The 27,080-nt window shown below is 52.5% G+C and overlaps 2 protein-coding genes across 2 annotated transcripts in view; one reads left to right on the top strand and one right to left on the bottom strand.

The window, feature by feature from the left end:
• Nucleotides 1-20,820, top strand: part of Stk32c (serine/threonine kinase 32C) — a 78,275-nt gene extending 57,455 nt beyond the window's left edge. The window contains exons 3-12 of the mRNA XM_021194710.2: nt 8,586-8,737; nt 11,389-11,562; nt 12,456-12,493; nt 12,580-12,669; nt 13,289-13,392; nt 13,953-14,069; nt 15,188-15,313; nt 15,396-15,527; nt 19,042-19,109; nt 20,081-20,820. Coding sequence (XP_021050369.1) covers nt 8,586-8,737; nt 11,389-11,562; nt 12,456-12,493; nt 12,580-12,669; nt 13,289-13,392; nt 13,953-14,069; nt 15,188-15,313; nt 15,396-15,527; nt 19,042-19,109; nt 20,081-20,225 — 1,146 coding nt within the window. The 3' untranslated portion in view covers nt 20,226-20,820. The remainder of the gene's footprint in view (nt 1-8,585; nt 8,738-11,388; nt 11,563-12,455; nt 12,494-12,579; nt 12,670-13,288; nt 13,393-13,952; nt 14,070-15,187; nt 15,314-15,395; nt 15,528-19,041; nt 19,110-20,080) is intronic.
• Nucleotides 20,821-21,777: 957 nt separating this feature from the next.
• Nucleotides 21,778-27,080, bottom strand: part of Dpysl4 (dihydropyrimidinase like 4) — a 16,832-nt gene continuing 11,529 nt past the window's right edge. Inside the window, exons 11-14 of the mRNA XM_021196306.1 lie at nt 26,502-26,672; nt 25,839-26,018; nt 24,561-24,726; nt 21,778-23,550 (exon numbers count right to left, since the gene is read on the bottom strand). Coding sequence (XP_021051965.1) covers nt 23,459-23,550; nt 24,561-24,726; nt 25,839-26,018; nt 26,502-26,672 — 609 coding nt within the window. The 3' untranslated portion in view covers nt 21,778-23,458. The remainder of the gene's footprint in view (nt 23,551-24,560; nt 24,727-25,838; nt 26,019-26,501; nt 26,673-27,080) is intronic.

Genomic DNA, 27,080 nt, shown 5'->3' with positions numbered 1-27,080 from the left:
AAAAAAAAAAAAAAAAGGTGTGCCAACAAGCCCTGCTGTCCTTATGCCTCCTGCTTTAGCCAAGCCTGCATGCTTCTGCAGTATGCCTTGGGGTTAGTTCCTAGAAGTGGAGTGTGTGGGCTGGAGGGTGGTGAACACGACTTGTGCTAGAGATTGCCGAGTCCCCCTGCATCAGGGTGTCACCGTTGTTTTCCACGGGGCGTCTGCCATAGGGATGCTTGGAGTTCTGCCAGCCTAACAGACAAGGCACAGCAACTCGGCTAGCCTGGCCTTGCACTTCTCTTGTGGTAGTCTAACTTGCCTATTATTTTTATTTTTCTCTTTAGTTGGGATTTCTGTTTGTTTCTAGAGTGCAATGCCTATTAGGAATAACAACCTTATTTCTGTCCTAAGTTGTAAATACTTTCTGTCTGTCTACTAAGCTTGTTTATACACCTTTTCCTATGCATAGTATATTCTTTTATGCAGCTATTTAGTTTAATCAATCACTTTCCAAGTTGTTTTTGAATCTCAGAGCTGCAGAAATTTGTCAGTACTTCCATTCAGAAACATCTTTATGTTTCCTTCTGTTGCCTCCAGGTTTTAGGTGTCAGGATAAAACTTATAACCTGGAACTCATTCTGGCTTGCAGGGTCAGGCAAGGATCAACTTTTCACACCAGGATCAACTTAGTTGATGCTGATGACATCACTTATTAAAAATTCTTAAGTCTGAGAAGCCACTGTAATGGCAAAAAAAAAAAAAAAAAAAAAGTATCCTTGTGCAGTTTGGTCTATTTCATGATTTTTCTGTTCTGTCCCACTGGCCTGCTTGTCTCTCCCCATATTGCTGTTACACTTATGAGACAACCTCTTGGTGTACATGAGAATGCTTCTAGAGAGTTTTACCTCAGGAGGAAAACCCTCCTGCAATGGGCACAGCCTCATCCCATGGGCTGGTGATGCAGACTGAAGAAAAGGCAAGGAAAAGGAGAAAAAGAACCAAGGACCAGCATTCATCCTGCTTCTTGATCCTACAGGATATGGGAGTCCCCGGCTTAGGTGTCTGCTACCATGGCCTCTGTCCTGCCTTCCCTGCCATAATGAACTGTGCCTTCTTAATCTCTGAGCCCAAACAAATCTCTCAGCCCCGGAACTGCTTCTGTCAGGTACCCGTTACAGTGATGAGAAGTGACTGACACACTGGGACACCCAAAGCTTTAGTTTCACCAACTGCTGCCCGGAGAGCAGTGCTTAGAGCTGAGAAAACCAAGTCTTTGTCCCACCTGCTCCTCTCCTCTTTGCGTGTGTCCCTCTCCCCACCACATGAAGCAGTGGTACCTCCTCAAGGACAAATATTCCCCTGAAGTAAGTCTCTGAGGGACAGAGGTTAGGGGACAGTAAGAGAGAGACAGAAGCAGACATAGAGGTGAGGGAGATGGTCTAGACGGAGGACAGGTTCAGACCACATTATCTCACTAGAGAACTGCAGGAGCTGGTCCAGGAAGGGGCTTGGGATGGGACTCAACAACCTCTTGAGAGAAGCAGGATACTAGCATGCTCTCTGCTTCTCTGTCAGGGACACTGTGAGTTGTCTGAGCATCCTTCTCTGTTCTGTCTACCCTTTGCTCTGCTGTGCCTCTGCATGAATCGCCTGGTCCTCTGTTCAGGGACACTGTTCTTATCGTACATTACCCAGGCAACCATCTCCCAAGGTCAACTCCGGCAGCCACATACACCTCCAGACCCCATCATGTGCTTTTGTTTTTGTTTTTGTTTTTTGTTTTGTTTCTGTTTTGTGCTGCTGGCACTGCCCACCAACAGAGTCCTGGGGAAGGCAGGATCCTTTCCTGGTGCCCTGTGGTCCAGGTTTGCCTTTCCTGGGCTCTGCTTCTCGCAGGAGGTACGTTCATTATGGTATTCAGGGGCTTTGAGTACCTGTTGTCAGCTCTTTGCCTTCTGGGGAACAAAAAAAAAAATGACTTGGGAAGAAAAAGAGCTTGTGGTGAATCACTTAAGTCTGCACGATGTGTAAAGAGCACTCAATTAGAATGGCACTTACACCGCCATTAGCCACCAGCTTACGCCAGGCTGAGCAGTGGCAATTTGAAGGGCGCCCTGCAGACCAGGAGCAGCAGGGCTCACTCCTCTGAGATTTGATCCCACTTCCTCTTTGTAAGTGGATTACTGAGGATGTGGCCCAGAAATCCCGGACCAATTTCCTTTGGGAAGACAGTTCATTGGGGCCTGTGGCAAAGGCTTAGTTAGAAGAGGCCCTGTCTCAAAACATTGCTCTCTCAGACCTGCCCCTCAAACTGGGGCAGCATAAAACCCCTTCTTGGAGCCTCTCTGAGGACGCTGGCATTGGAGGCCAGCAGAGGCAGGCTCTTCCAGCTGACCTGTTCATTAGTTGAAACTCAGCTTTGTCCCTTGGAGCTGTGGGTGTGTCCACAGTCTGGAGCTCTGGGGCCAGTCCCACTCAGCAGAGACATGACCAAGCCAGCCTGGGTGGGAGACAGTGAAGGTTAAGGAGAAGGACTATGAACCAGATTGGGGGGGGGGGGAGAGACAATGTCCAGGTGAGGATGCAGTACAGGGTTAGGCCAAGGTCTCTGCTCCCCAGGGCGCCTTTGTATTCATGACAGACGTGCTTGGGGTGGGCATGCCATTTGACTCTTTGGGACCACAACAACGTCCCACCCCATGCCAACTCCAAACAGCCACCGCTCATACTCTTTAGAGCCCAAGGTCTGATGTGGGAACAGGGCTGGCTGTTCCTGCAGGCAAGAGAGAAAGGTATTTTGAGGCTCCTGGACTCGTCTGCAGCAGTCTCCATGGTCTTTAGCAACCATTGGCTTGTGGCTGTCTGCCACCATGGTCAGGATCAGTATCTTCCCATCCATCCCGTCTCCACGTCACCTTCTTCCTCCTTCCTGCCTATACTTTTATTCCTATCTTCTGTGAGGACATCTGGCATTGATTTAGGGTCCACCCATGACCTCCAGGCCCTCAGCTTGGTCCTGTTCTCAGAGACCCTCACCATAACTGGGCTAACGTTAGACTTAGGGATCAAGAACGCAATGCAACAACCGAGGAACCCCACATCTGCCTGCTGCTCCCTTTGTTTCTCTGTGGCTCTGTAGCTAGTAGCAGCTCCCAGTGGTTCATTGTAGTGGGAAAATTATAGAGTCTCCTTGGCAATGGCTGTGGGGTTTCTGCACTGAGTTAGGGGAGGGATCCCCCCCCCCCCAGAGATCCTGGTGACAGTGCCTGTGGTGTGTGTGGGCGTGCACAACTGACCTCAGGAGGGCGGGGAATTATGCGGGCAGTTTTTAATAGGGGAGCCACACAAGGGACAGAATCACCTAGGGCTCTACACCTGCTAGGCAGAGATGCCCCCTCCCCCGCCCACAAAGGGGGGCCTTCCTTGGGGAGTTTGCCAGGCTGCTCACTTCTGCCTCAGAAGTAATTGGCCTTCTCTGCCTCCTGCTCAAAGTGAAAGTGTATTTGCAAGAGAAGGTTCCCAGCCCATGTTCTGACTGGCCAGGCCTGTGACCGACAGACCCATAATTCTGCTCACTGGGAGCAGAATGAAGCGTCAGTCAGAGAAGGGCCTGGATCCAAGACCAGGTAGGCTGGGTGGCCTGCTGTGGCTGACACGTATTTTCATTCTGAAATTTTCAATAGGCTTTTAAAATAATAATTTGAGGAAGGATTGTAGCTAGCTCAGGGGAAAAGAATCTGCGGCTCAACACTTGGCCACTGGTGCCTTCCCCGTCGTTCCCCGCTTTGACCTGCCAACCTCCTGCTAGCTTTGTCTTGGAGCAGATATGGCCTCTTCCTACCTTCAAGAGTCCTTTGTTCACACCCTTGATGCCTCAGCGGCCCCCACCCCTGCCTTCCACTTTTCCTGTGAAATTCATGGAATAGGGCAAAGTGATCTGTGTCATCCACTCACTGGAGTAGACCACTTAGGACCTGTGGTGAGTGACTGGGTCATGTTCTCCAGCACTCTCTGCCCTCCAGGCACAGTCCACACAAGCCATTCCTCACAAGCCAGCAGAAGGACTTCCTAGCAGCCTATGCTAGATGGACTGCAGCTGCTCTGTCTCCTGTATGCACCCTACACCATCACCCTGGAAAACTGGAGAAAGGGAGGGAAGCGTGAGTCTCAGAGAGGGGACTCCAGGGACACCTCAGACCCAAGCAGGTGTCTCCAGGGGCAACATGACTGTCTTCACAGGTTCCTCTGAGATCACAGAACACCCCCCCACACACACACACCCACCCCAAAGCTTTCCAGAATGTCTCAGGATGGGTTCCAGGTGCACAAGAGGGTGGCAGGGTGCATATAACACCTAAAAATGTCTTGGTACAGAAGCTTTGGGGGCAGCTGTGAGGAAGCCCGAGGCAGGGAGGGACACCTCCAGCTTAGAGATGAAGCACAATGCTACTTCCATTTCTTTGCTCCAACTGGGCATTGATCTGTAGCCAATCTCACGACCAGAAAGCTGGGGCTGCAAGATCTGGGCCAGAGAGCCATGTCTAAGGCTGGCAGGATAGGGGTCTAGCCTGGCTTAGCAGTCTTCATAGAAAACCCTGCAAAGCCTCCCTCCCCGCACTGCAGAGGACCGAGGTGACAAATGAACACCCAACCCTGGCATCTGTGCCTGAAGGCCATGCCTCCTGCAGGGACTGCTGTCACCAGCAGAGAAACAAAAGACAGGAAGGCGAGGTTCCTGGGCCTCCTTGGTGGTTGCTGGTGCCTGGAAGGTCTGAGTCACAATCTTCTTTTAAAGACACCCTTAAACCAGAGATGTCATAAGCTCCTCTTATGAAATTTCCTGCTGCCCAGGAGATAGTGGGTGCTACTTACCTGACCCATGTGCCAAGGGGAGGGACCCCATGAAAGCACAGGACCTCTGGACAGAGCTGAGACCAAGGAAGGCTGCAGGGCGGTGGAGGTGAGGGTCACTCCTCCGACAGTGTACAAGACCGCGAGCTGTCTAGGTGGTCTGACCGAAAGCTACCGGCATCACCTAGCCACTGACCTGTAAAGAAGCAACCAGATCAGGTAGGAGGACTAAACAGGAACACACGAGTGCGGTCTACACAGTTCTCTCAGTCTGCTCTCGGGTTCCGAGTAAGGATGTTGCTTCCCTCTCAGTTTAGGGAAGGAATTTCAGCTCTTGCTCTTAGAGAACAGGATGGTCAGCTACTGGTTTATGCCCGTCCATCTTACAAGTACTTTTAATTTGAAATTGTCAGTGTGCCAGCGTGGTGTAGTTTTAACCCCTTCACTAATCTTGATGTCACTGTGCTCAGACACAACTCCATGCCTGACCTGTGGGCAGGGCTCCTGAAAGGATGGATGTTGTACAATAGCCAACAGTGGCTGACTTGGCCTGACCACCTGTCCTAGATTGAGCTGAGCTGCCCAGAGGCTACCCCATCCCAGCCTATGAATTCATTCTGGGCACATCTGCTGGTCCTTCTCCGCAGCTGGACAGTTAGAATCATGGAGTGGGATTGGTGCCAAGGTCCATCCAGGTTCAGAAAGCCCAGGAGAACCAACTAATCTGAGAGCCAGGCAGTTTTGCAGGGGTCACCGTGGCCGGTACGCAGACCTGGCTGGGCTCGTGCCAGTGCTGGGTTTGGGGCAGGCGGACTCTGAGAAGTGTCCAGATGCTAATGAAGGGCATTCCGAGGGTTTCCTTATTTGGGACCCTGGCCAGGAGCCTTTGAGTCAGTTCTGCCTGTTGCCCAGGACCCCTCCTGCAGCTTCCTTCCAGGACATTTGTATCTTCTAGTGAGAGGGCGGCTGCATCCTTCTCTGCAGAGAAGAGGGTCGAGAAGGACCCAGCAGCCCTCAGCAGGCTCCTGAGAGCATTGGTAGAGTGTGCAGAAGCAGACGGTTTGGCTTGAGTTGCAGCTGTGCTTGTTCACGCACATTTGCATAGTCGCCCGCTAGCCCAGATTTTCACCCTCTTTTTGTCAGCTTGATTTCTGGGTGACTGACTTAGTTTGGTAGTTCATGGGACACCTACAGGGACACAGAAAGGCAGGTTAAACTTGGCTGTCTGAAGCCCTCTTGCGAGACCATGGGTTTGTATCTTATATCCTGGGAAGCCAGCTAGGAGTCCTATGGCTTCTTGGACAAAACCTTTGAGCTCTCTCTCTGTCTCTGTCTCTGTCTCTGTCTCTGTCTCTGTCTCTCTGTCTCTGTCTTTGTCTCTGTCTCTCTGTCTCTGTCTCTCTGTCTGTCTCTCTCTCTCTCTCTCCCCATCTCTCTCTCATTCTCTCTCATTTTCTCTCTCCCTCCCTCCTTCCATCTTTTCCTCCCTCCTTCCTTCTTCCTCCTTCTCCCTTCTCTGTCTGCCTTTTCCCTTTTCCCCTTCCTGCCTTTTTTCTTGTGTTTTAGTCTTGCGCAGCCTAGGCTAGCCTTGAACTTGCTATGTAGCTAAGGATGACACTGAACCTCTGCCTTCATCTTCTTAGTGCCGGGATAACAGGAATGCACTACCACATCCAGTGTTATGCAATGCTAGGGATTGGATCAGGGCTTTGTGTATGTTAGACAATTGCTCTATTGACCAAGTAAAGCTCCACTTGACATTTTTTTTTTATGAAAAGAAAGATTCAAAAAGATTCTTTACCACAACCCACCCTCAGACATAAGAACCATTCTCTGAATGAATGCTCCATATGGGTCCTAAAACCCCACACCTGCTCTTACAGGTCTGCCCCTCAAAGGGCAGTGCAGTGCTGAGACTGGGGCACAGGAACATGGTCCCTGGAGGCAGGATCTGGTGCACCTTCCTGGGGCATCAGATCTAGCAGAGGAAGTTTCCAGGGGAGTTTTGCAAGGATCTTTGTGGCCTGCATGGGGACTTGGCTGGTTTTGTGTCACTGGTGGCTTTAGGCTGAGGTATATGGACTCCTAGAGGCACCCGGATGTCCCCCTCCGTACTCTGTTGGCATCGTGTCTCAGGCTCAGCTCCCTTGGGCTTACAATGTCTGTGGGCAAGGTACTAAGTGTGCAGTGTTGCCTTGGAAACTGCATCTGTGGATACAGAGGTTGCATCTCTGGATGATGGGAGGATATGTAGGAGGGCTCGGAATGGAGAAGCTGCTCAGTCAGTTCATCCACAGACCCTGAAAACCAGAGTGCCAGACAGCCCTAACGTCACTGCTGTGGAGCAGGGTCCACAGAAGCACCACCAGCTGTCACCAGAACTGCACAGTCATGTGACAGAAACCAGAGCCAAGACAAGTCTGTGCAGCTTCTCCATCCCAGCTGCCTTCGTCCCATGGCTCACTTCTACCTTCTGTGCAGACTGAGCGCATCACTCTAATGTTTATGCTGCATAGCTTACTGTTCTTGCTTGCTGTTCCAGACTTGTTGCATGCCATTAAAAGTCCTTTCGGTGACTTCAGTGGTTGTGTGGCAGTCATTATGCTTATGGAACTGCGCCAGGAGGTTAGGAGTCAGCTTGCATTACGGCAACCTAGAGACCTTTTACCTTGTGTGCATCCTCAGGAAAAGGAATGCGAATTCCTTCAGGGTGGATCCAGAGATTTGATCTGAGGCCAGCGCCGCTGAGGTATAAGGCCAGCTCCAGGCTTTCTGGTGATACCTGGGAGTCTCACCCACTTGGAGACCCGGAATCATTCAGAACAGTGACCAGTGTTCCACGAAGACCTAGAGACCATAGTCTGTAGAAACCCTCAGCAGTGGCTCTGTGTGAGTCACCTGTCCTCGGGTGACTTGGCAGTGAGCATGGGTGCTGGCTCTGCACCAGCTTTTTATATCTTAACTTCCTGTTTCCTTTGGTGAGTCCTCTGTCTCTCCCATCATCTGTCCCTCTCTGCTAAGGGATACCAGTGTTGGTCTTTGGCCATGACAGTACATTGCTCACAAAGTGCCGTGCCTTCAGGATCATCCAGGAACCTGCTATCATGGACAGCCCTTGCTTGATGGAAACAATGATCCTGTGGTGGATAGAGGCTTCCTGGATGCGCAGTTTTGTGCTAAGAGGGGTTCTCTCCTTCATTCCTATGATATTTATCTTGAAACATGTCAACTTGATGAGGTCTGAAATCAACTAAGAGATGCACCCTTGGATGGGTCTGTGAGGGCATTTCTAGGAAGCAGTGGACAGGAAGTAGGGCCAAACCATACCCCCAATTGCCAGCACACAGCACAGTGATCTACTTCCTCCAGCAAGGCTCTATCTGCTAAAGCTACCAAAACAGAGCCACTAGCTGGAGGCGAGGTGCTTAAACACATGAACCTGCGGAGAGAGCATTTCACACTCAAACCACACAACAGTCCTCAATATACCGCAACACCTTATGCTGATCTGGGCCCTGAGGAAGGGGTGTTGAAACTTGATAAGTTGAGACGACTTGCACAGGTCATGGGCTGTAAAGGCCTCAGCTAGGAGTCTTGTCTGGATGCACTGTGACTGGGCTCTGCCAGTCTGTTTAAGGCGCCTGTTCGCAGTCTTGTCCCGTTGCCGGCAAGGAACCCTGATTTCATCAGGGCAGAGGGACGTGAAGAGTTCAGTTTCTGGCGTTCTGCTGAATGATCCTCCCCCCCCCAAGGTGTGCATTGTGCAGAAGCGGGACACAGAGAAGATGTACGCCATGAAGTACATGAACAAGCAGCAATGCATAGAGCGTGATGAGGTCCGGAATGTCTTCCGGGAGCTGGAGATCCTGCAGGAGATCGAGCATGTCTTCCTGGTGAACCTCTGGTGAGTCGACCCAGGGACCTGCCAGGGATGAATGACCTTTGAGGTGGGATTTACCCTCTGGAGTGGGACAAGGGACCTAGCTGTTCTTTGGCTCTAATACCCTAGGATGCTTCCCATGTACTAGTCGTCCCTGTCCCTCCTCCAGTCTATTCAGCTTCTGTGTTTAGGACCTGGTAGGCCCAGAGGTCCATGGTATGCTGGGATTTGTGTGGACTCTCCCCGGGTCTGCTAGGAGCCCAGTGCTTAGCACTAAATCATACTACCAAGTGTAGGTTCCTGTCAGAGGCCTAAGAACCATGGGCTGCTGGGAGGTTGATTCCTTCCTCTCCCCTCCATTGCAGGACTGCTCCCTGACCCACGGGGATCCCCTCAACACTGGAGTTCTTTCAGTGCATGGATATCCCCTGGCCCAGGGGGTTTCCTTGACTCCTTCTGTCTTCATTAGGGTTTTACTGCTTTGAACAGACACCATGACCAAGGCAACTCTTATAAGGACAACATTTAATTGGGGCTGGCTTACCGGTTGAGAGGTTCAGTCCAATATCATCAAAGAGGGAACATGGCAGCATCCAGGCAGGCATGGTGCAGGAGCAGCTGAGAGTTCTACATCTTCATTTGAAGGCTGCTAGCAGAATACTGACTTCCAGGCAGCTAGGATGAGAGTCTTAAAGCCCACACCCACAGTGACACACCTACTCCAACAGGGCCACACCCTCTAATAGTGTCACTCCCTGGGCTGAGCATATACAAACCATCTCATTCCACTCCTGGCCCCCCATAGGCTTGTTTAAACATGTGAATCTATGGGGCCGTATGTAACCATAACATAATACACAGGACCCCATGCCCATCTGCCCCAACTGCAACTTGCTGTCTTGTTTTCTGCTACAGTAAGCCAAGAATCTACAAAGTAGACAGTGGCCACTTCCCAGAGGCTATACAGCATGGCTCTGGAATGGCTTCCTTCCTACTTAGAATCTCCAGGATGCTTGTGGCTGGTTATTCCCAGGCAGGCTGAGGAGTGACAGACTTAGATATCATTTTTGTGGTACACATTCCATCTTGCTTTAGCATACTAGACAACATCATAAAGCGGGGAGAAGGTCTAAGTGAGACAGCCCAGCCTCCCAGGCATTCTAAAAGACAGTGTTGCCTAATGATCACACACACACACACACACACACACACACACACACACACACACACACACACGCGACCTCTGGGCCCGCACTGCTGCTCTCCACAACTGTGCGGGTGCTGCAGTGACATGGTCCACAGCCAGGACTTCAGACTCTTTATTTTCCTAACCTTCTGCAGCTGCACTCCCCTTCCACACCCCAGAACCCTAGATGTCACCTGCCACCTAGGCTTGTGTGCACTGGGGACAACATGGCATCCCAAGTCTCCTTGCCCCTCTTCCTGACCTCTTCCTCAGAATCCTGCCTGTGCCACCTTCTCCAGGCTCCTTCCACTGAGGCTGAGAGATAATGGCTTGTGGGGGACAGGGAACAAGATCACCACCATCACTATCACCACTACCATCACTATCATCACCATCACCATCACTATCATCACCATCACCATCACTGTCATCACCACCACCATCGCTGTCATCACCAGCACCATCACTGTCATCACCGCCACCATCGCTGTTATCACCAGCACCATCACTATCATCAGCATCACTATCATTACCAGAACCATCACTATCATCACTAGCACCATCACTATCACCAGCATCACCATCACTGTTATCACTGCCACCATCACTATCATCACTAGCACCATCACTATCATCACCATCACCATCACTGTTATCACTGCCACCATCGCTGTCATCACCAGCACCATCACTATCATCACGAGCACCATCACTATCATCACCATCATCACTAGCACCATCACTATCATCACCATCACCATCACTGTTATCACCAGTACCATCACTATCATCACCATCACCATCACTGTCATCACCACCACCATCACTGTCATCACCGCCACCATCGCTGTTATCACCAGCACCATCACTATCATCAGCATCACTATCACTATCATCACCATCACCATCACTGTCATCACCACCACCATCACTGTCATCACCGCCACCATCGCTGTTATCACCAGCACCATCACTATCATCACGAGCACCATCACTATCATCACGAGCACCATCACTATCACCAGCATCACCATCACTGTCATCACCACCACCATCGCTGTCATCACACTATCACTAGCACCAGAACCATCTCGCTATAAGCATCACCACCACCATCATCACCATGGAGTCTGGTCATTAAATACCAATTCCTCGCCCAGGTCTGTACTCAGCATTTCACTGGCACTATCTCATGTTCTTCTCTTACAAACCAACTTTGTGTGTCCTCATAGAAGAAGCCAGGGCAGCCTGGAGCAGCTCGGGAATGTGCAGTTTCTGTTCCTCAGTTATCACTTACAGGCATCTATGCTCACGGCCAAACCATCCTCACGGACATGGCTGTTCTGTCTTCTCTAGGGTCTTGGCGCAGCTCTGAGCAGGGTGTGGTGAATGCCTCAGGCAGGATGGTGATCAGACTGGAAGGAGGGAGGAGCCACTGCTCTGGATCCCCAAACCATTCATAGGCCAAGTCTTCCCCTGGTACCCACAGGTACTCCTTCCAGGATGAGGAGGACATGTTCATGGTGGTGGATCTGCTTCTGGGGGGAGACCTGCGCTACCACCTACAGCAGAATGTCCAGTTCTCAGAGGACACGGTGAGGCTGTACATCTGTGAGATGGCCCTGGCCCTGGACTACCTGCGTAGCCAGCACATCATCCACAGGTGTGTGAGCGCCTGGCATGAGGCATCTTCCTGGGCTGAATGGTTGGGAATACCCTTGGGTCACACCCCAGCCTGGCCTGGCTCCTCTTCCCAGCGGTGGGCCCTGTCCAAACCACCCACTTTGAGGATGGACACAGAGGACTTAGTCCTCGTGGGTGTACCACAGAGCCTAGCCACACCCAGTGAGTGGCTCTTATTTGTCCATTGACCACACCATGGGACTTCATACTGATTGTGGTGTTTATAGAAACCAGATGGAATTGGGAAATGTCTAATAAGCAAGCAGGTAGAATCAGGGATCAGAAATTAGGCTGACATCCTGCAGCCTTGGCTCAAACTGAGGTGTGTTATAGGGCAGATAAACCTGATTTCTACCTCTCTGCCCTGGGATTCTGTTGTCTGGACAGGATTCAGGTATGTGATGGTTATTGATGTGTTTCTGGAAGTCAAGGTAGAGAGGGCTGAAGTTGGATTGTGAGCAAAGTGTGTACGAGTCCACTTCTGTGCAGTTCCCGGGATCTAGCGAGGGTGTCATGGGAACCTGGCCCTGGGGGTCTTCTGCAGTCCCTAGAGGCTTCCAGCTGTAGGTGCCTTCTGCACAGTCCTAGATGTCCTCTGGCCAAGACTCCATGGATGGCTGGTGGCTCCCTTGCAGCTGCCGTCTGGGTGGCCCTGGTGCCCTCTGAATTGTGTGCAGTGACACTCGGTTCTGTTAGGATTCATTCTAAAGCCAAGCCTTTCCAGCCTCTGTCTCTGATAGGGGCATCTGTCAGAGATGTCGGGCATGGATGGCATCTGTCAGAGACGTCGGGCATGGATGGCATCTGTCAGAGATGTCGGGCATGGATGGCATGGCATCCAAGCTCATTTTCTTGTCATCTTATGTCCTCTAGAGATGTCAAGCCTGACAACATTCTCCTGGATGAACAAGGTGAGTCCCTGGAGCTCCGGGACACAGAGAGGAGCATGGGTACCCGACCCAGGACCTGGAAAGCCATGTCTGCCCTTTCTTCACAGGACACGCACACCTTACTGACTTCAACATTGCCACCATCATAAAGGATGGTGAGAGGGCGACAGCTTTAGCTGGGACCAAACCGTACATGGGTAAGCCGGAGGCTTCAGATGACCCCTGACCATGCAGAGCCATGCCCCTGCCTAGTCCTTACTCCACAGTCAGATAAAGTCTCAGCAGGATTGACAGCATTTTTTTTCTTTTTAATAAAATGGTCAATCTGATATGTGCAGAAAAATCTGAGGGTGTACATGAGGTTATGGGAGGGAGAAGCAAGACAGCTCCCTCTCTCCCTGCAGACTGTTTAGAGCAGAGGACCTTGGGGTGGAACCAAATGGGTATGCAGTGTTTTATCTGCTGTGGGCTAGTCCAGAAGGGGGCTCCTCCCTGCAGGTGGCACAGTGCAGAACCGTGCTGGGTAGGGTGGTGGGTGGGGTGGTGGGTAGGGTGGTGGGTGGAGTGGTGGGTAGGGTGCAGTGTTTTATCTGCTGTGGGCTAGTCCAGAAGGGGGCTCCTCCCTGCAGGTGGCACAGTGCAGAACCGTGCTGGGTGGGGTGGTGGGTGGGGTGGTGGGTGGGGTGGTGGGTAGGGTGGTGGGTGGAGTGGTGGGTAGGGTTCTCTTTTAGATCTGGTGAAGACCTGAAGGTGTGGTGCAGAGTCATCAGGCCCTCTAGCCCCACAGCTCAGCTCTTTCTTCTCTTCGTTGGAAAGCTCCAGAGATCTTCCACTCTTTCGTCAATGGCGGGACTGGCTACTCCTTCGAGGTGGACTGGTGGTCAGTGGGGGTGATGGCTTATGAGCTGCTACGAGGATGGGTACGGAGCCTTGTAACCCTAAGCTAGTTACTTCCTTGCCCTGGTCTGGCTGAGAACCGTGGATGGAGGATGATACCCCTCCCCCCATAACCTCAGAGGACTCAGGCTTTTAAGCAAATTATGACAGATGCCTGAGTTAGCAAGTCTCCTTGGGTGGATGGTGGTGGATGGGATGTGTGTCCAGCAGGTTCTTGGGAGGGACTTGCATTTCTCTAGGGGCAGAGGCAGTGAACTGCATAGGCCTCATACGGTACCCTCTACCATTCCATGAAGCCCCAATCCTGATAAAAAACAGCCCCTCCTGGCCTTGCAGACTGAACCCCCAGGCCTCAGGTCTTGGTGGTTTTAGAGAAGGCATACCCTTGACAGATGAGCTTCTGGCCTCTGATACCCAGTTCAGCCGGGGTGCAAGCTCTACCCTCTGGCCTCTGGATCAGGTGGCTGTTGTCCTCAGAGCCTGGCCTTCATCTGGGACTAAAGCTGGGCTCCTAGGGTGTTCGCACTTCTGTCTGGGTGCCGTGCTGGGGAAGGGTCCTGGTGTAGTGCATCCCTGCCCACAGAGACCCTACGATATCCACTCGAGCAATGCTGTGGAGTCGCTCGTTCAGCTGTTCAGCACTGTGAGTGTCCAGTACGTGCCCACCTGGTCCAAGGAGATGGTAGCCTTGCTGCGGAAGGTGAGTGCCCTTCTCTCCCCTTCCCCCAGAGTACCCATCCCTTCTGCAACTCTTTCAGGAGCTCAGGGAGACACCCCATCTTTCCATGGGCTCAGACCCCTTCACTAGCACAGCCATAATCTTTTCTGGCAACTACTCTGAGACCCTGTGTGCCTCAGAGAGAAGGAATCTGCTACCAACATGTAAGTTTCTTGTTCTAGCAACAGGCACACCCCAGTCTGTAATCCCGTCAGGAACCAATGTATCAGGACATGGCTATCACCCACCTCGCATGATGCTCAGACCCAAGCAAAGAAGTCGTCAAGCCTTCTGCATCACACGTGTAGTGTGGGAAGAGGGTACCAGGCTGGCACGTAGCTCAAGCTATGTTCTAGTCTCCTTCGCCCCTGACCACACTACAAAAGGTGCACAGGGCCTGGGTTACCACTCCTGGGGAGCAAATTAAAAAACAATCCAGCCCACCTCCCACCCTGTACCTCTTACCGCTAAGCTCTGTCTATAGCTGCTGGTAGCAGGATGAAGGATCCCCGCCATCAGGGACACAGAGACTGGAGGATCCCAGACATCAGGGACACAGGGACACTGCATATCCAGGGACTGGACGAGGGGCTGTTTATCACAAGAAGAGCTGTTCTCTAAATATGTTGATTGAAGTATTGGAAGGGGTGGATCCAGAGAGCAGAGGCTATAGCCAGGACAGATGTGAAGAAAGAGTTATTATATATGAGACCTGACAAGCAGGTACCTGGCCCTGGTGACCTGATGTCCTGATGCAGAATGGGTATGAATGTTTCTGGAGCTTAAAGGTTCTACATGGAGGTTTTGCAGTAATTAGTTGGGCCTGCATGCTAGTGTGAGAGTGTTAGCCAGGCCATCACTGCCACCTGCTGGCAAATCTTGGCAGGACGTCCCTGAAGCTCCTCTGTTGTCCTTGGATATGGGACACTGGGATCAAAGAATCCCTAGGGCCATATCCCTTGATGTCACCTTTTCTCACAAGCCACTTTCGATCCTGAGATTCCATGCCTTGTCCTGTGGACACCTTCAAGGGTTGCCCCAACCTGAGATAGGTGGCCATTCTTCTGTGAGGCTTTATCTGAGAGGGGCCCTCCTTGCAGCTCCTCACCGTGAACCCTGAGCACCGGTTCTCCAGTCTCCAAGACATGCAGACAGCCCCATCGCTGGCCCACGTGCTGTGGGACGACCTGAGTGAAAAGAAGGTGGAGCCAGGCTTTGTGCCCAATGTAAGCCCCGAGTGCCCAGACAGGCTGTTGGGGGTGTGGTGGGGGACCCACAGGCTAGGCTCAGTACCCTGTCTCTCCACAGAAAGGCCGCCTGCACTGTGATCCCACCTTTGAGCTGGAGGAGATGATCCTGGAGTCGAGGCCTCTGCACAAGAAGAAAAAGCGGCTGGCCAAGAATAAGTCTCGGGACAGCAGCAGAGACAGTTCCCAGTCGGTGAGGGCAGGCTTCAGGGTTCAGGTTCTCCCCACATCTGTGTGTGGCTTGCAAGGTCCCTTCACAGCACTCTGCATGGCCTCTGGGCAAAGTATGCATTCTACAATCAAGCAAGAGTCTTCCTAAAGTCCCAAGGAGGCCTATGACCTTCCCTCTACCTTTCCTGAATCCCTTGTCCTAATTCCCACACGCAGCCTGTCTGCATAGCTGCCCACAGCTGTTTGCTCCTTCAGGCCAGTAATTACCTGGAGAGCCAGCTGTGGGCAGAAGCAAGCACTCAGAGTGAAAAGCCCCGGATGCTATGCCCAGGGACATTAGTGCTTTGGTGACTTGTGTCCTGTTATATTGGTGCTCAGGTATACCATGCCCAAAATCAAAGTGACAAAGCTCTGCTCTCCTAAGGCTCCAGGAAGGAAATCATTCCCTGCCTCTCGGACTATGGGACCAGCTGTCAGTTTCGAGTATCCCATGTAAAGGCACATTCATTAGTCCTAGGGTTTAAGTTCTCAACGTATTTGAGGGTGGGGGGGTCACCGTTTAGTTCCTAATACCAGGGTACAGGTACTATGTGCAGGCGAGCAACTATTATGCATCCAGTGGTGGTGATCAATGGTTGGTGTTTGCCTACCTTTGGACCTGTCTGACCCTGACACTCTGGAGTATAACTTCCCAGGTCTGTGTTGTCCCAAAGGGGGTGTGGGATGCAGGACTAAGGTCATCCTCTGAGTGCCTTGATTTTTCAGGCCTAAGTAGGTGGGCCTCCTGTCCTCCTGTCTCCTCCAACTTCCTCTGGTGTCTGTGGGTTGGTTTTAACCTGACAGCTCCTGGGCTAGGTGCCAAGAGCCAACTCTTGGTGGCAATTCATCCTGGGGCATCTAAAACCAGAGCTTTGGGAACTAGAAACTGGCTTTGTGTGGGAGTGGGCACCTCCTGTGAGAATCCAGACATGGAGAGTGTACAGGCTAACTGCCATGTTGACTTCTGGAGGCTGTGAATGGGAACCAACCCCGGGTAGACACCTGCACTGGGAGAACTCAGCTCCGTCCTGCCGCCCTTGGTGGGAGCTTTCGTTGGAGGTGGGAAGTATTGGCTAACACTGAGAAGACACACAATGTTCTTATGGAGGCTTGAGAAGCTGGAGACTCTGGGGACTGGGGAACTTTAATGAACACCCTGGTTTTCTTACAATTGTATAACATACAGTTCACACACACACACAGAGAGAGAGAGAGAGAGAGAGAGAGAGAGAGAGAGAGAGAGAGAGAGAGAGAGAATGAGAATGTTCCTACCCTTGACATGGTGTCAAGATGGGTTCTGGAGGACATTGTGCAGGAGTCAGGAAGACGTGTTACCTCTGAAAGATGGGCCAGGTCTGTGCCACTTTCCCAGTAGGAAGAGATGTGAGGTATAGCCACTCATCCTCGACCTTGCTTCTTGCAGAATGACTTTTGAGCAGGGCGGGAAGTTTATGAGACACCATAATGAAAAGACAGAGGTGAAGATAAAACATTTCTGACTGTGGCTCTTTTTGGTCACTCCCTCCTGGGTGCCATGCTTCTCAGTGACTGTGTAGTCTGTTTGGTCTAGAGATAAGGTACAGATCTTGTTTGTTACAGCATCTGCTTTTTAATGTGTGTGTTCTTGGGAGGGGCACACATGTGTGCATGTACGTGGGCATTATGCATGTTGGTGGGGGCAGAATTTGATGTCCTGTGCCTGCTTCACTCTCTTGACTTGATTTTCTGAGTCATGATCTCTTGATGTACCGTGATACAGCCCAGCCTAGCTAGCCAGCCTTCCCTGTTCCCTTGCCTCTGCCTCCCAAGCACGGGCATCACAGGCGGCCTACCATGCCTACCTGCCTTTTAGGTGGATGCTGAGAACAGAATTCTAATACCCATGTTTGCATGGCAAGTGTTCTATCTTCTAAGCCCATGCCCAGCTATTTTCAAAACAGCTTTGGTTTGAATCATTGGTCTGAAAGCTATAGATATGTAAGGTGTACAAACTGCTACATTATTACAAGAAAGAAATCGTAATCATCAAAGCAAAGCCAAGTAATGTGCCCATTGTTTCCACATCATTGTATGCACGAGGGGAGAAAACTGAACTACAAAATCTATACTTTCAGTAATTTCAAGTATTCAATGCAGTGCTGTTAACTACTGCTACCATGCTGTACACTCGATCTCTAAAATGTGCTGATCTGCATAACTTACCCCTTACTCTTAACCTGCATTTGCTTCCTCCTTCCCTCCCTCATTCATAACATCTGCTACCCACAGGAAAGCCAGCACTGACAGATACCACAAGCCTTACCTGGGTCTTGCTTTTAGCATCCAGGGAAAGGGTCGGTCAGTCTGTGGCCACTAGGCCCTGTGAGAGAGGCCTGAGTGTTATCTCAACAGACTTCTAAGCACTGGATACACCCTTTGTGGAGACAGTTGTAGGCACCTGGTCCCCAGAGCATACATTCCCTGTGAACTAGCTGTCCTTATGGGACTTAGCCCCTCCCAAGGAATGGATTGTAGGGCTGGTATTGGCTCTGGGAAGCAAGAAGGTAACCGTGCCTCTTCCCCCCAGCAGCTGATAACCTTTGCCTATCTAACCCTGATCTTACTGACCACCAAGAGCCCCAGGCTCTGCTGGATATTATCATGGGACCCTCCCCCTTCTGAACCAGTGCTACCCCCCGGGCTTCAGGTTCTTGGATGTTCCATGACCACAACGGTCACAAAAAGCTGAGTTCCAGCAGTAGCTCCCATCCCGGTATCCCCAGCGCATTTCTTACCACCGTGTGGGAGGAGAACATGGCCATCGTGTGGGTCCTTTGGCCTTGAATCTTTGGTCTGACCACCACTGTTCACTTCTCAGCATCCTTCTAAGAATAATCTGGAATCTTCCCTTGAACTCTATAACCAAGTCTCCAAGTCTCCTGTAATGTTCTGAGACCCAGCCCAGGTGCTCTTGCCAGGAAACTGATTCCAAGCCAGGGAAAAAGTCTTTGGCAGACACTCCTCTTTAGCCTCATGTTCTGACTGACAGCCCATCCACAGCCCCAAAGCCCACTCCCAGGCTCTCTCCTGTTCTTACTGGTGCCCAGTAGCTGAGCCCTGTAGCTCCCAAGAGAGTCCATCACCTCCAAGCCTGGCCATGCTGCTGGGAGGCACAGCTAAAGGTTCTGAGGGAAATGGGTAAGTGGAGGCAGCTACTGAGGGAGCAATGTCTTCCGGGTCACTACCAGATTCTCCAGGAAGAGGCATGGACCAGGGGCCACACAGAGAGAGTTAGGATAGCTGTCCTTCCTGGTCTTTCCCGTGTCATGACCCCCTCCCCTCTCTGGTCTTTAGTGAGTCTGCTCTCAGCTGTTGGAGATGATAGACTTCTGAAGGAGCAGAGCTCCTTGGGAGCCAGGTGTTTCCTTCTCAGAGCTCAGGAGTGGGCGGTTGGAGCAGTGTTTGGGAACTGCCCACAGTGTCCAGCACAAACCACTCAGTGACCTTTCTGTCCACAGGAGAATGACTACCTGCAAGACTGCCTGGATGCCATCCAGCAAGACTTCGTGATTTTTAACAGAGAAAAGTGAGTGACTATGTAAGAGACTGTAGAGGGAATCAGGGGCCACAGGGCACGGATGTCCCAGTGGCCATGTGGCCCGTGAGGCCTGGTCCGTGCTCTCTGGAAAGGACAAGCAGCAGATATGAAAGGAAGAGTCAAGTGGCCTCAGCTCAGGCCCCTGAAGGGGCTCCCTGGGAACCTTCTAGGTGGACTTAGATCCAAAGGTTGGAACCTCAGGGACACACTTGGCTTAGACCAGAACTAATCACCTCCTGGTGGTCCCTGCCATCATTCCCGCCACTTGGTCACTTACCCAGAAAAGCTTTTCTTAGTTTCTAGTACCAGTGGGACAGAAAGGGTACAGGTGGCCGACGGGCAAGACAGGTCACAGAGAGCAAACGGTGAAGAGAGCCTGAATGAGGTGCCTAAGGAAAGGGTCAACCCTCCTCCTGCCTGGGAAGCGGGGAGGTGTTCCCAGAGGCAATGGCTTGGTACAGGCTGGGGAGGAAGGAAGCACAGAACAGTGAGGGGCTGGTGGAGGACACTGGCCCCATCCTGCTGTTAGAGGACAGGATTAATCGTGGGCACAGCCATGCTCTTTGAAAAGCTGCTCCAACACTGCCCACTGAAATGGGCCCTGGGTTAGAGATCCCTCCTCTTCTGCATGAGCTGAGATGCAGAGCCTATGGCTCCCAGGCTCACAGCTCTGTGGCCAGCAGTAGAGGGCCGAGCCGCCCGTGCCTCTAATGAACATCCATGTCTGCTTTCTGGCTCCCCGTGTTCCCAGCATGCTGTCACTGAAACAGGGCTTCCAACAAGCGATATTCTGGGCATCCCCTATCACACACATGGGATAGGAAGGACGCATCCCATGGATCCTAGCACAGAGTCCTATAGTCTACATCAGCGGGGCCTGGGGCTGCGAGGGAGGCTGTGTTGTCTGGTGATCTACATAGATCCACTTGTATGTGTGTGTCCTCCCTGCCCTGCTCCAGGTTGAAGAGGAGCCAGGAACTCATGAGCGAGCCTCTTCCAGCCCCCGAGACTTCAGATATGACAGATTCCACTGCAGACAGTGAGGCAGAGCCCACCGCCCTGCCCATGTGTGGCTCCATCTGCCCCTCATCTGGGAGCAGCTAGGCCATCTGTACTGTGTCCGAGGGCAGTTCTCTCTCAGGCTGCTTTGAAGACTCAGGACGGCCAGAAGGAGGCAGCAGTGGGGCAAAGGCCTGACCGCCCACCCTGCCCAGGGAGGCTGTCTGTAAGGTGAAGGTGCTGGGAGCTATGGGTGCCCGTCGAGAGTGGTGGTTGGGCAAGGAGGGCCCTTGGTACCTAGACCGTGGTTCCTTGCAACATAGAGGGAGTCATGCGGCCACCATGCTGGCTGGCCCCTCTCACTGTAGGTTGGCAGATTACAGTGGCCGGACTGGCACAGTGGAGCAGGAGCCCTTGGTTTTTTTCTGGACGCTTTTGGAATTGGCTGTACATAGCCTTGTGGCCAGTCTTCACTGTGGCCAAGCCAGAATGCTCTTGAGCAGCCAGAATGCTGCTCAGGACCGTGGGGGTGGGAACAGACCTTTCTGATCCTGATAGGTAATTGAGGGTAAGGGTTGGGGGAGGGAGTGGGTGGGAGGGCAAAGAACGTTTTCTAGCGACACACCCTGACTGACTGCTCTGGCAACTTCTGCAACTTGTGTATAGTTTTCACCTCTGAGAATTACAGTCTAAGAACTGCTGTGCTGCGTGCTCTGTGTGTCATATGCCCGTGGAGTGATGACATCCATGTTTGCAGTCTTCCGTGGAAACTGTCTATTAGACTGGGGCAGCTGGGTAGCGGGTGCCACAGGACGGTGGCACTGTGGTGACTACCCTGACATTTATTTATAGAGACTAGAACTGGGCCGCAATGTCAAGATCCAAACCAAGCGAAAATTGTCAAAAGCCAAGGAGACTCACGCTAGCACCCCAGACAGCATGGCTCTTCCAGGGCTGGCAGGAGGAGCAAAGCCAAAGAATGTGATGTCTGCCCTTCACTGCCCCAGGGTTCTGTGGTCAGAGGGGCAACTCATCAGAGGATGAATTCTGTCCCTCTAGCCCAGGGTTCTACAGGCATACGTGGGACCACTTGGGAGAGCCCATGTCACATCCGGTGCCCTCCCAGAACAGGGCCACCCTGGTTAACCTTACAGAGGACCCATCTGGGTCTGGATCTGTGGTTCCAGTCAACCAAGTGAATGCTGCCCTCCTACCTGGCCAGGCTATGGAGTCACCAAGGACCAAAGTGACCACAGTAGCTGAAGATCTGGCTATGCTGAGAATAGACCTGCAGCTCCCAGGTCAGAGCAGGCCGCTGCGACCCCTGCCTGCCCCGCCCCTCAGTGGGAGTGACTAACCACGGGGCTCCCAGTGAGGCCCACACCACCACCGAAGATGTACAGCAGGGTGCACCAAGGCACTGCCTCTCCTTGTAACCCCTTCAGGTAGCCATGTTCTGAGTGAAAACCTAGCCAGGTCAGGGGTACCTCAGGATAATTTGGGGTTTGGTATAAATGTGTAATGGGTGGCTGAGATGAGAGCACACTCTCCTTTATGATGCTGACAAGGATATAATTACATCCTCTGCCCCTTTGACACCCCTCTCCTTGCTGGAAAGTAGAAAGACACTGGCATAGAATGCAGAGGCCAGCCAAAGTCCAGGGTTCAAGCCTAAAGCTTTGCTGGATTATGGTAGTACACCTTTAATACCAGCACTTGGGGGACAGGCGGATCTCTTGAGTTTGAGGTCAGCCGGGTCTACACAGTAAGGTCCATGCAGACTGGTCAAGGCTCCATCACAAGACTGTGTCCCAAAACAAAATGAAATCCAGTCTGAAGCCTTACTGACTGTGTATATGTGACCCAGAGGATGCCCCCCCCCCCAAAGGTGGCAGGGCTGCCATGTTGGGCCTTCAACAACGTTGCTGCTAGGACCAAAGAAATGATGAAGATTCTGGATGCTGACAGTGGTTGCCATGGACATGCTCCTGCTGCTGAGAATAGATGTTGGGAGAAGGGACAAGCAATTTGGGGATCCCTTGCCTGGCATGAAGAACTAAGACCACCACCATGAGAGGACTTAAGGCCAGCCCCGGATTTCTGACATCAGGAAGGCATTCATAGGAACTGCCTAGTTGCTTTCCTTCCAGGGCTGGGGCCTGGCTGTGAGCAACTGTGCTCACTTCCTGGGCTGGCCCCCATACTATCCTACACCCCCCCCCGCAGGGCATGCTTCCCAGTCTTCCACTAACTCGCTCAGTCCAGCGGGGCTTGTTGAGCCTGGCCAGTCAGAGCATGGGAGTCCTCCTACTGACCATCTGGCTGTGAGACAGCCAGATATCCTAAGAGGAAGAGCCCTCTCTCCACCATTCAGGTCCAGCCATGCCGGTGGCCCAGAGCAGGCAGAGACCACACTGCTAGATAGCAGGCAGCTGGGCAGAGGTGACAGGAGTGGCAGGGGCTCTCTGGTCCCCATGCAAATGCTTGTGAGGGAGGGAGGTTTGGCTGGCAACACACAGGCAGCTTCTAACCCATACTTTTTTTTTTTTTTTTTTTTATTGACCTGCCTCATATCAGGCTTGGCCGGTGGCCGGCATGTGGTACAGCAGCATGCAGATAGATCCCTGGCTACGGTTTCCTCACAGTACAAAACCGCTACTCTAATAAACCTATGGAAACACAGTTTGTAGGAAAAGGAAAGTGTCTTAGCTAAGGGATCATCAAACTCCCTAGAGGGGGGCTGCTATAGGAGCTCAGGTTTGGTCCTTGGAAGTGTCTGTGTGGGAGGGAGCTCCCCTGTACTGAGTAACTGGTGGATCCCTGAAGTCACAGCACCTCCGCAAGCAGAGGCTCCGCTCACCTGCTCTCCTCCCTACACCAGGGCAGCCAGGGGGACAGGCCCCCAAGGGGTCGCTGCACCTTAGCAACATGGAACTGGTGGAAGCTTGGGGGCTCCCACGGGGCAGTGATTTCTTAGGGGGTGGCAGCAGCAAACGCCCACCCTGCCTACACCAAGACCCCCAGAAAGCTCATGAGCTGGAGGCCGAGAGCTCTCACGGAGGGCCTTCGAGGTAAGGTCAGGGGGGCAAGAGGCACCTGCTCACTGCCATGCCTAATCCTCTCACTCTGGCAGTGAACTCTCCCTGGGTTCAGCCCTCTGGAGGGGGGTACCTCAGAGTGGGGGCTGGGACTCCCAAGAGAGAGCTTATGGGGAGGGGGAGGGTAAGGCTGAGCACCTTTCACAATAAGGATCTACAAAGGAAGGAGCTAACTGACAACATGAGTCGTCCCCACACCCTGCCAGTGGGGACAGCACCAGCTGGCCAAGACCCCCAAGTCTAGGAAAGAGATGTGATGTTGGAGCGTCCTCCGGGGGGTGCCATGATCTTCTGAGCGGTACGTCTGGCAATGTGATCGTCAGCCTGAGAGCCTGAAGGGAGGGCAAGCAAGTGTGATAAGGAGGTGGGAGGGGGTGGTATGGGTTCTCCTTCCATCCGGAAGGGAAGTCAGACATGGCTGGCTGCACCCATTAAACTAGGACCATAGAGCCATTCTACCCAACCTCACGCGATGTGTATACATGGTTGGTTCTCTTCCCCAAAGCCAAGGCTGACAGGGCAGGTGGCCAGGAAGCCTGCTCATCCCTAAGGCAATGGAAATGACCAATGGAGCTTTATAATCTGCGAGGACAGGAAGGCAAAGGCTAACTCTCCAGGAAGCCTGCCCTGCTTGGTCCCTGTGTGATGGCAGGTGCTTGCCTCATCTTCAAGATGATCTTACATTCTGAAGGACTCCCCCCTTATCCTATATCACCAAGTGACCAGGAACTGTTATGGCTTCCCAAATAGGAAGATGACAGAAGGAAGGCAATATGGTGACACAGCCCCCACTCACAGGTAGAGAATGTGGTAGAGAAGTCTGCCTTGGTAGGCAGGAGTAGGGAAAGAGAAGCCCCTCTGGTAGTAAAAGCCAACTCTGTTGGTCAACATGGCAGGTACACTCTAGTGTGTCCCCAAATGCTAAGGACACAGCTCAGATCCATGCCTCACACTTCACCAGTGATTCTGGAGACAGTGGGGCTGAGGGAGCTGTATTATAACTTGGGTCCCCACAGAAGTGACACCTCTCTTCCCATGGACGCTGGACATTCTGTGTTTAGTCTTGGGCTGACATATCCTTTCCCAGCTTACTTGATTCGAGGTGCAGATTCATCTCAGCAGCACCTCAAGGGCAAAGGCTAGGACAGAAATGGGCTTCCACAGCAGGGGTGCACACTTCGTTGCTTCTCACCAAAGTCGGTGCCCTCTACCCTATAGTGCCCACACGGGCCCACCCTGGAATCTGCCGTGTCCAAGTCTTCAGCTGAGCATAGGGCCCTCTGGGCACAGGCTGTTGTACCTGGCTGAAGAGCCTCTTACCCCACGCCCCGACCCAACTCACCAGATAAGCTGAACCCCGACTGGTGTAGGTTGCGCACAGGTGGCACTGAGATCTTGCCTGGACAGGTTGCACGGGCCTGTGTGCCGCTCCCTGGCTTGGCAGGTAACATCACTTCATGCACAGGCCCGTCATACAGGCCTCGAGGCACACCGTGGATCTCTGCTAGCTATGAGGTCAAGAAAGCTGGGGTTTTAGCTAGTTGAGCTGCTGAAGGGTAGTACCCTGACTATCTGCTCTGTACCCCAACTTGGTCCTGCTTAATATTCTCATGCCCTCCTGAAATAAAGAATCACACACAGCTTCATACACAACTCCCTCAGTGTTCTCCCTGCATATCAGTCTGCCTATACACACACACACACACACACACANGACAGACAGACAGACAGACAGACAGACAGACAGAGACAGAGACAGAGACAGAGACAGACAGACAGACAGACAGACAGACAGACAGACAGAGAACACCTCTGCCACAAAAAAAAAGTCCAGAGAAGGCCATTTAAGAACAAAGCAGCCTCATCTGGACCTGGAACGAGACCCAGGTCCCAACTCTGACAAGGAGGCAGCTTCGGGATGAGGTTCTGGATCTCGTCTGCCCAGAAAAGGGCTCCCCAAACCAGAGGCACTTCCTAGGACTCCAGCGTGGACCAGTGACACAAAGAAGCTGATGGGCTCCTGCTCCTGGCCAGCATCTCCCTCCGGGTTTCTGACCTACCTGACGGTCTGGTCTGAACCAGCCCACAAGGCTCTGACTAGATCCTACTGGCAAGCGGAAGACAGCAAGCAGGCATGAACGGGTTTATCACCATGTCCCCTCTGAACATGAGACTAGGCTTGCCTCATAGAGATCTGTCCACTACAGGCTCCTTCTAGGGTCTCAGTTCCTGCTTTAGCCCTCAGGGAAGAAGGGAGTGGAGTACAGGTGGTGCGCTCTGGACCACACTAGATCTTCATGGTAATGGACTCAGGGAGGTGGTTATAAATGAGTTTATATCCATCATTCCTATGGACAACTGTAACAGACAGTATATACCACCACCACTGAGGAGGCACAGGAGGCACAGGAGGAACCAGGCCTGCTAAGGGCCCCCTGGTCACTTCCCCTATAGTAGGCAATGATCAGTAGGCCTTGGGCAAGTGAATGGCTTCCACTATGCCTTCCAAATCCGCATCAGCCAGGAGGCAGAACCTCACACAAGAGCTCACTGACTCGGCACTGGGACCTCCATGCCTGCCACCTGTTTGATGTCCTGTCACCCCAGGTCTGCCTCTTACCCTGTTGCGAGCCTTTATCCTCTTATAGACGAAGTCCGGGAATGTCTTCCGGGGAATGAAGCGGCCGGCCCCTGGGGTGACAAGCAGGTTTCCATCCTCCAGCACCACTCTGCCCTGGCTTATGACCACCGTGGGCACTCCTCGGCACTCCACTCCTTCAAAGATGTTGTACTCTACATTCTGAGGAGAGGCCCGCAGGTGCAGCACCCTTCAGCCCTGGTCCCAGCACTACAGGTAACCTGCTTGTGCTGTGCCAAGACTTCACCCAGAAACATATGCAACAAAGGCAGACAAGTGACACACAGAAGGAAGTGCCCTCCAACCAACCCAGCACCCCTGAGTCACGAGATTCTTATGAAGTCTAAGGAGGCAGAGTGTGTTGTAGGGATGGGGTGGGAGTAGGGAGGACCCATCGTTGCCTAGGCAGATGTGGTACCCTCTGCCTCAGTCTCCTGATTTGTCGGATTGGTCAGTAGACTCAGGAACACACTCACGAGGACAGCAGACAAGTCGCTGGCTAAGGAAGGTGCTGGCTAGATGTGGTGCTGGACAAGTCAAAGCTACCAAGAGCCGCACTGTGGGTAGACACCTGCCACCCATCCTGGGTAACGCCCCTGGGAAGCAGATCCAGCGAGGTTTGGCTAAGGAGGGAGGCATCCTCACCAGGTTATGGCTCTTGGCAGAGATGACTTTCGTGGCCCTGGGGTTCCAGATGACCAGGTCAGCATCTGAGCCCACGGCCACACGCCCCTTCCTGGGGTAAAAATTGAAGATTTTGGCAGCATTCGTGCTGGTCACGGCAACGAACTCATTCTCGTCCATTTTCCCTGAAGCCTGAGAAGGAAGAGGGCCAGCTGAGGGGAAGGGTGGGCTGGTAGATGTCCTGGGATAGCCCAAGCTCAGGAAGGGTTCCAGCCATGACCTCACCGTGGCAATAACCCAGTGGTACAAGTGCCCACCCAGACAGGGGCACCAATGACAGTGACCAGGCAGTCCAGTCGTGTGACTGTTCCTGTGGACACAGCCCATTTCTAGTTGCCTTTGTGAATAAATGGTGATACTTGGATACCAATAACATATCCCTTGAGACACTGTGAGAGTCTCCCTGGTTTGTACGCATGGCAGAGGGAGGTACTCAAGATGGGAGCCAGGATATACAGGAAGGAGACCTGCCTCTAAGTATGTACCTGTGTCCCTCCCTCCCTCTTTCCCTCCCTCCCTCCCTCCCTCCCTCCCTCCCTC

Source organism: Mus pahari, chromosome 1 (genome assembly GCF_900095145.1).
Source record: "Mus pahari chromosome 1, PAHARI_EIJ_v1.1, whole genome shotgun sequence".
Classification (NCBI taxonomy): domain Eukaryota; kingdom Metazoa; phylum Chordata; class Mammalia; order Rodentia; family Muridae; genus Mus; species Mus pahari.
This window is presented reverse-complemented; position numbering and strand designations above follow the sequence as displayed.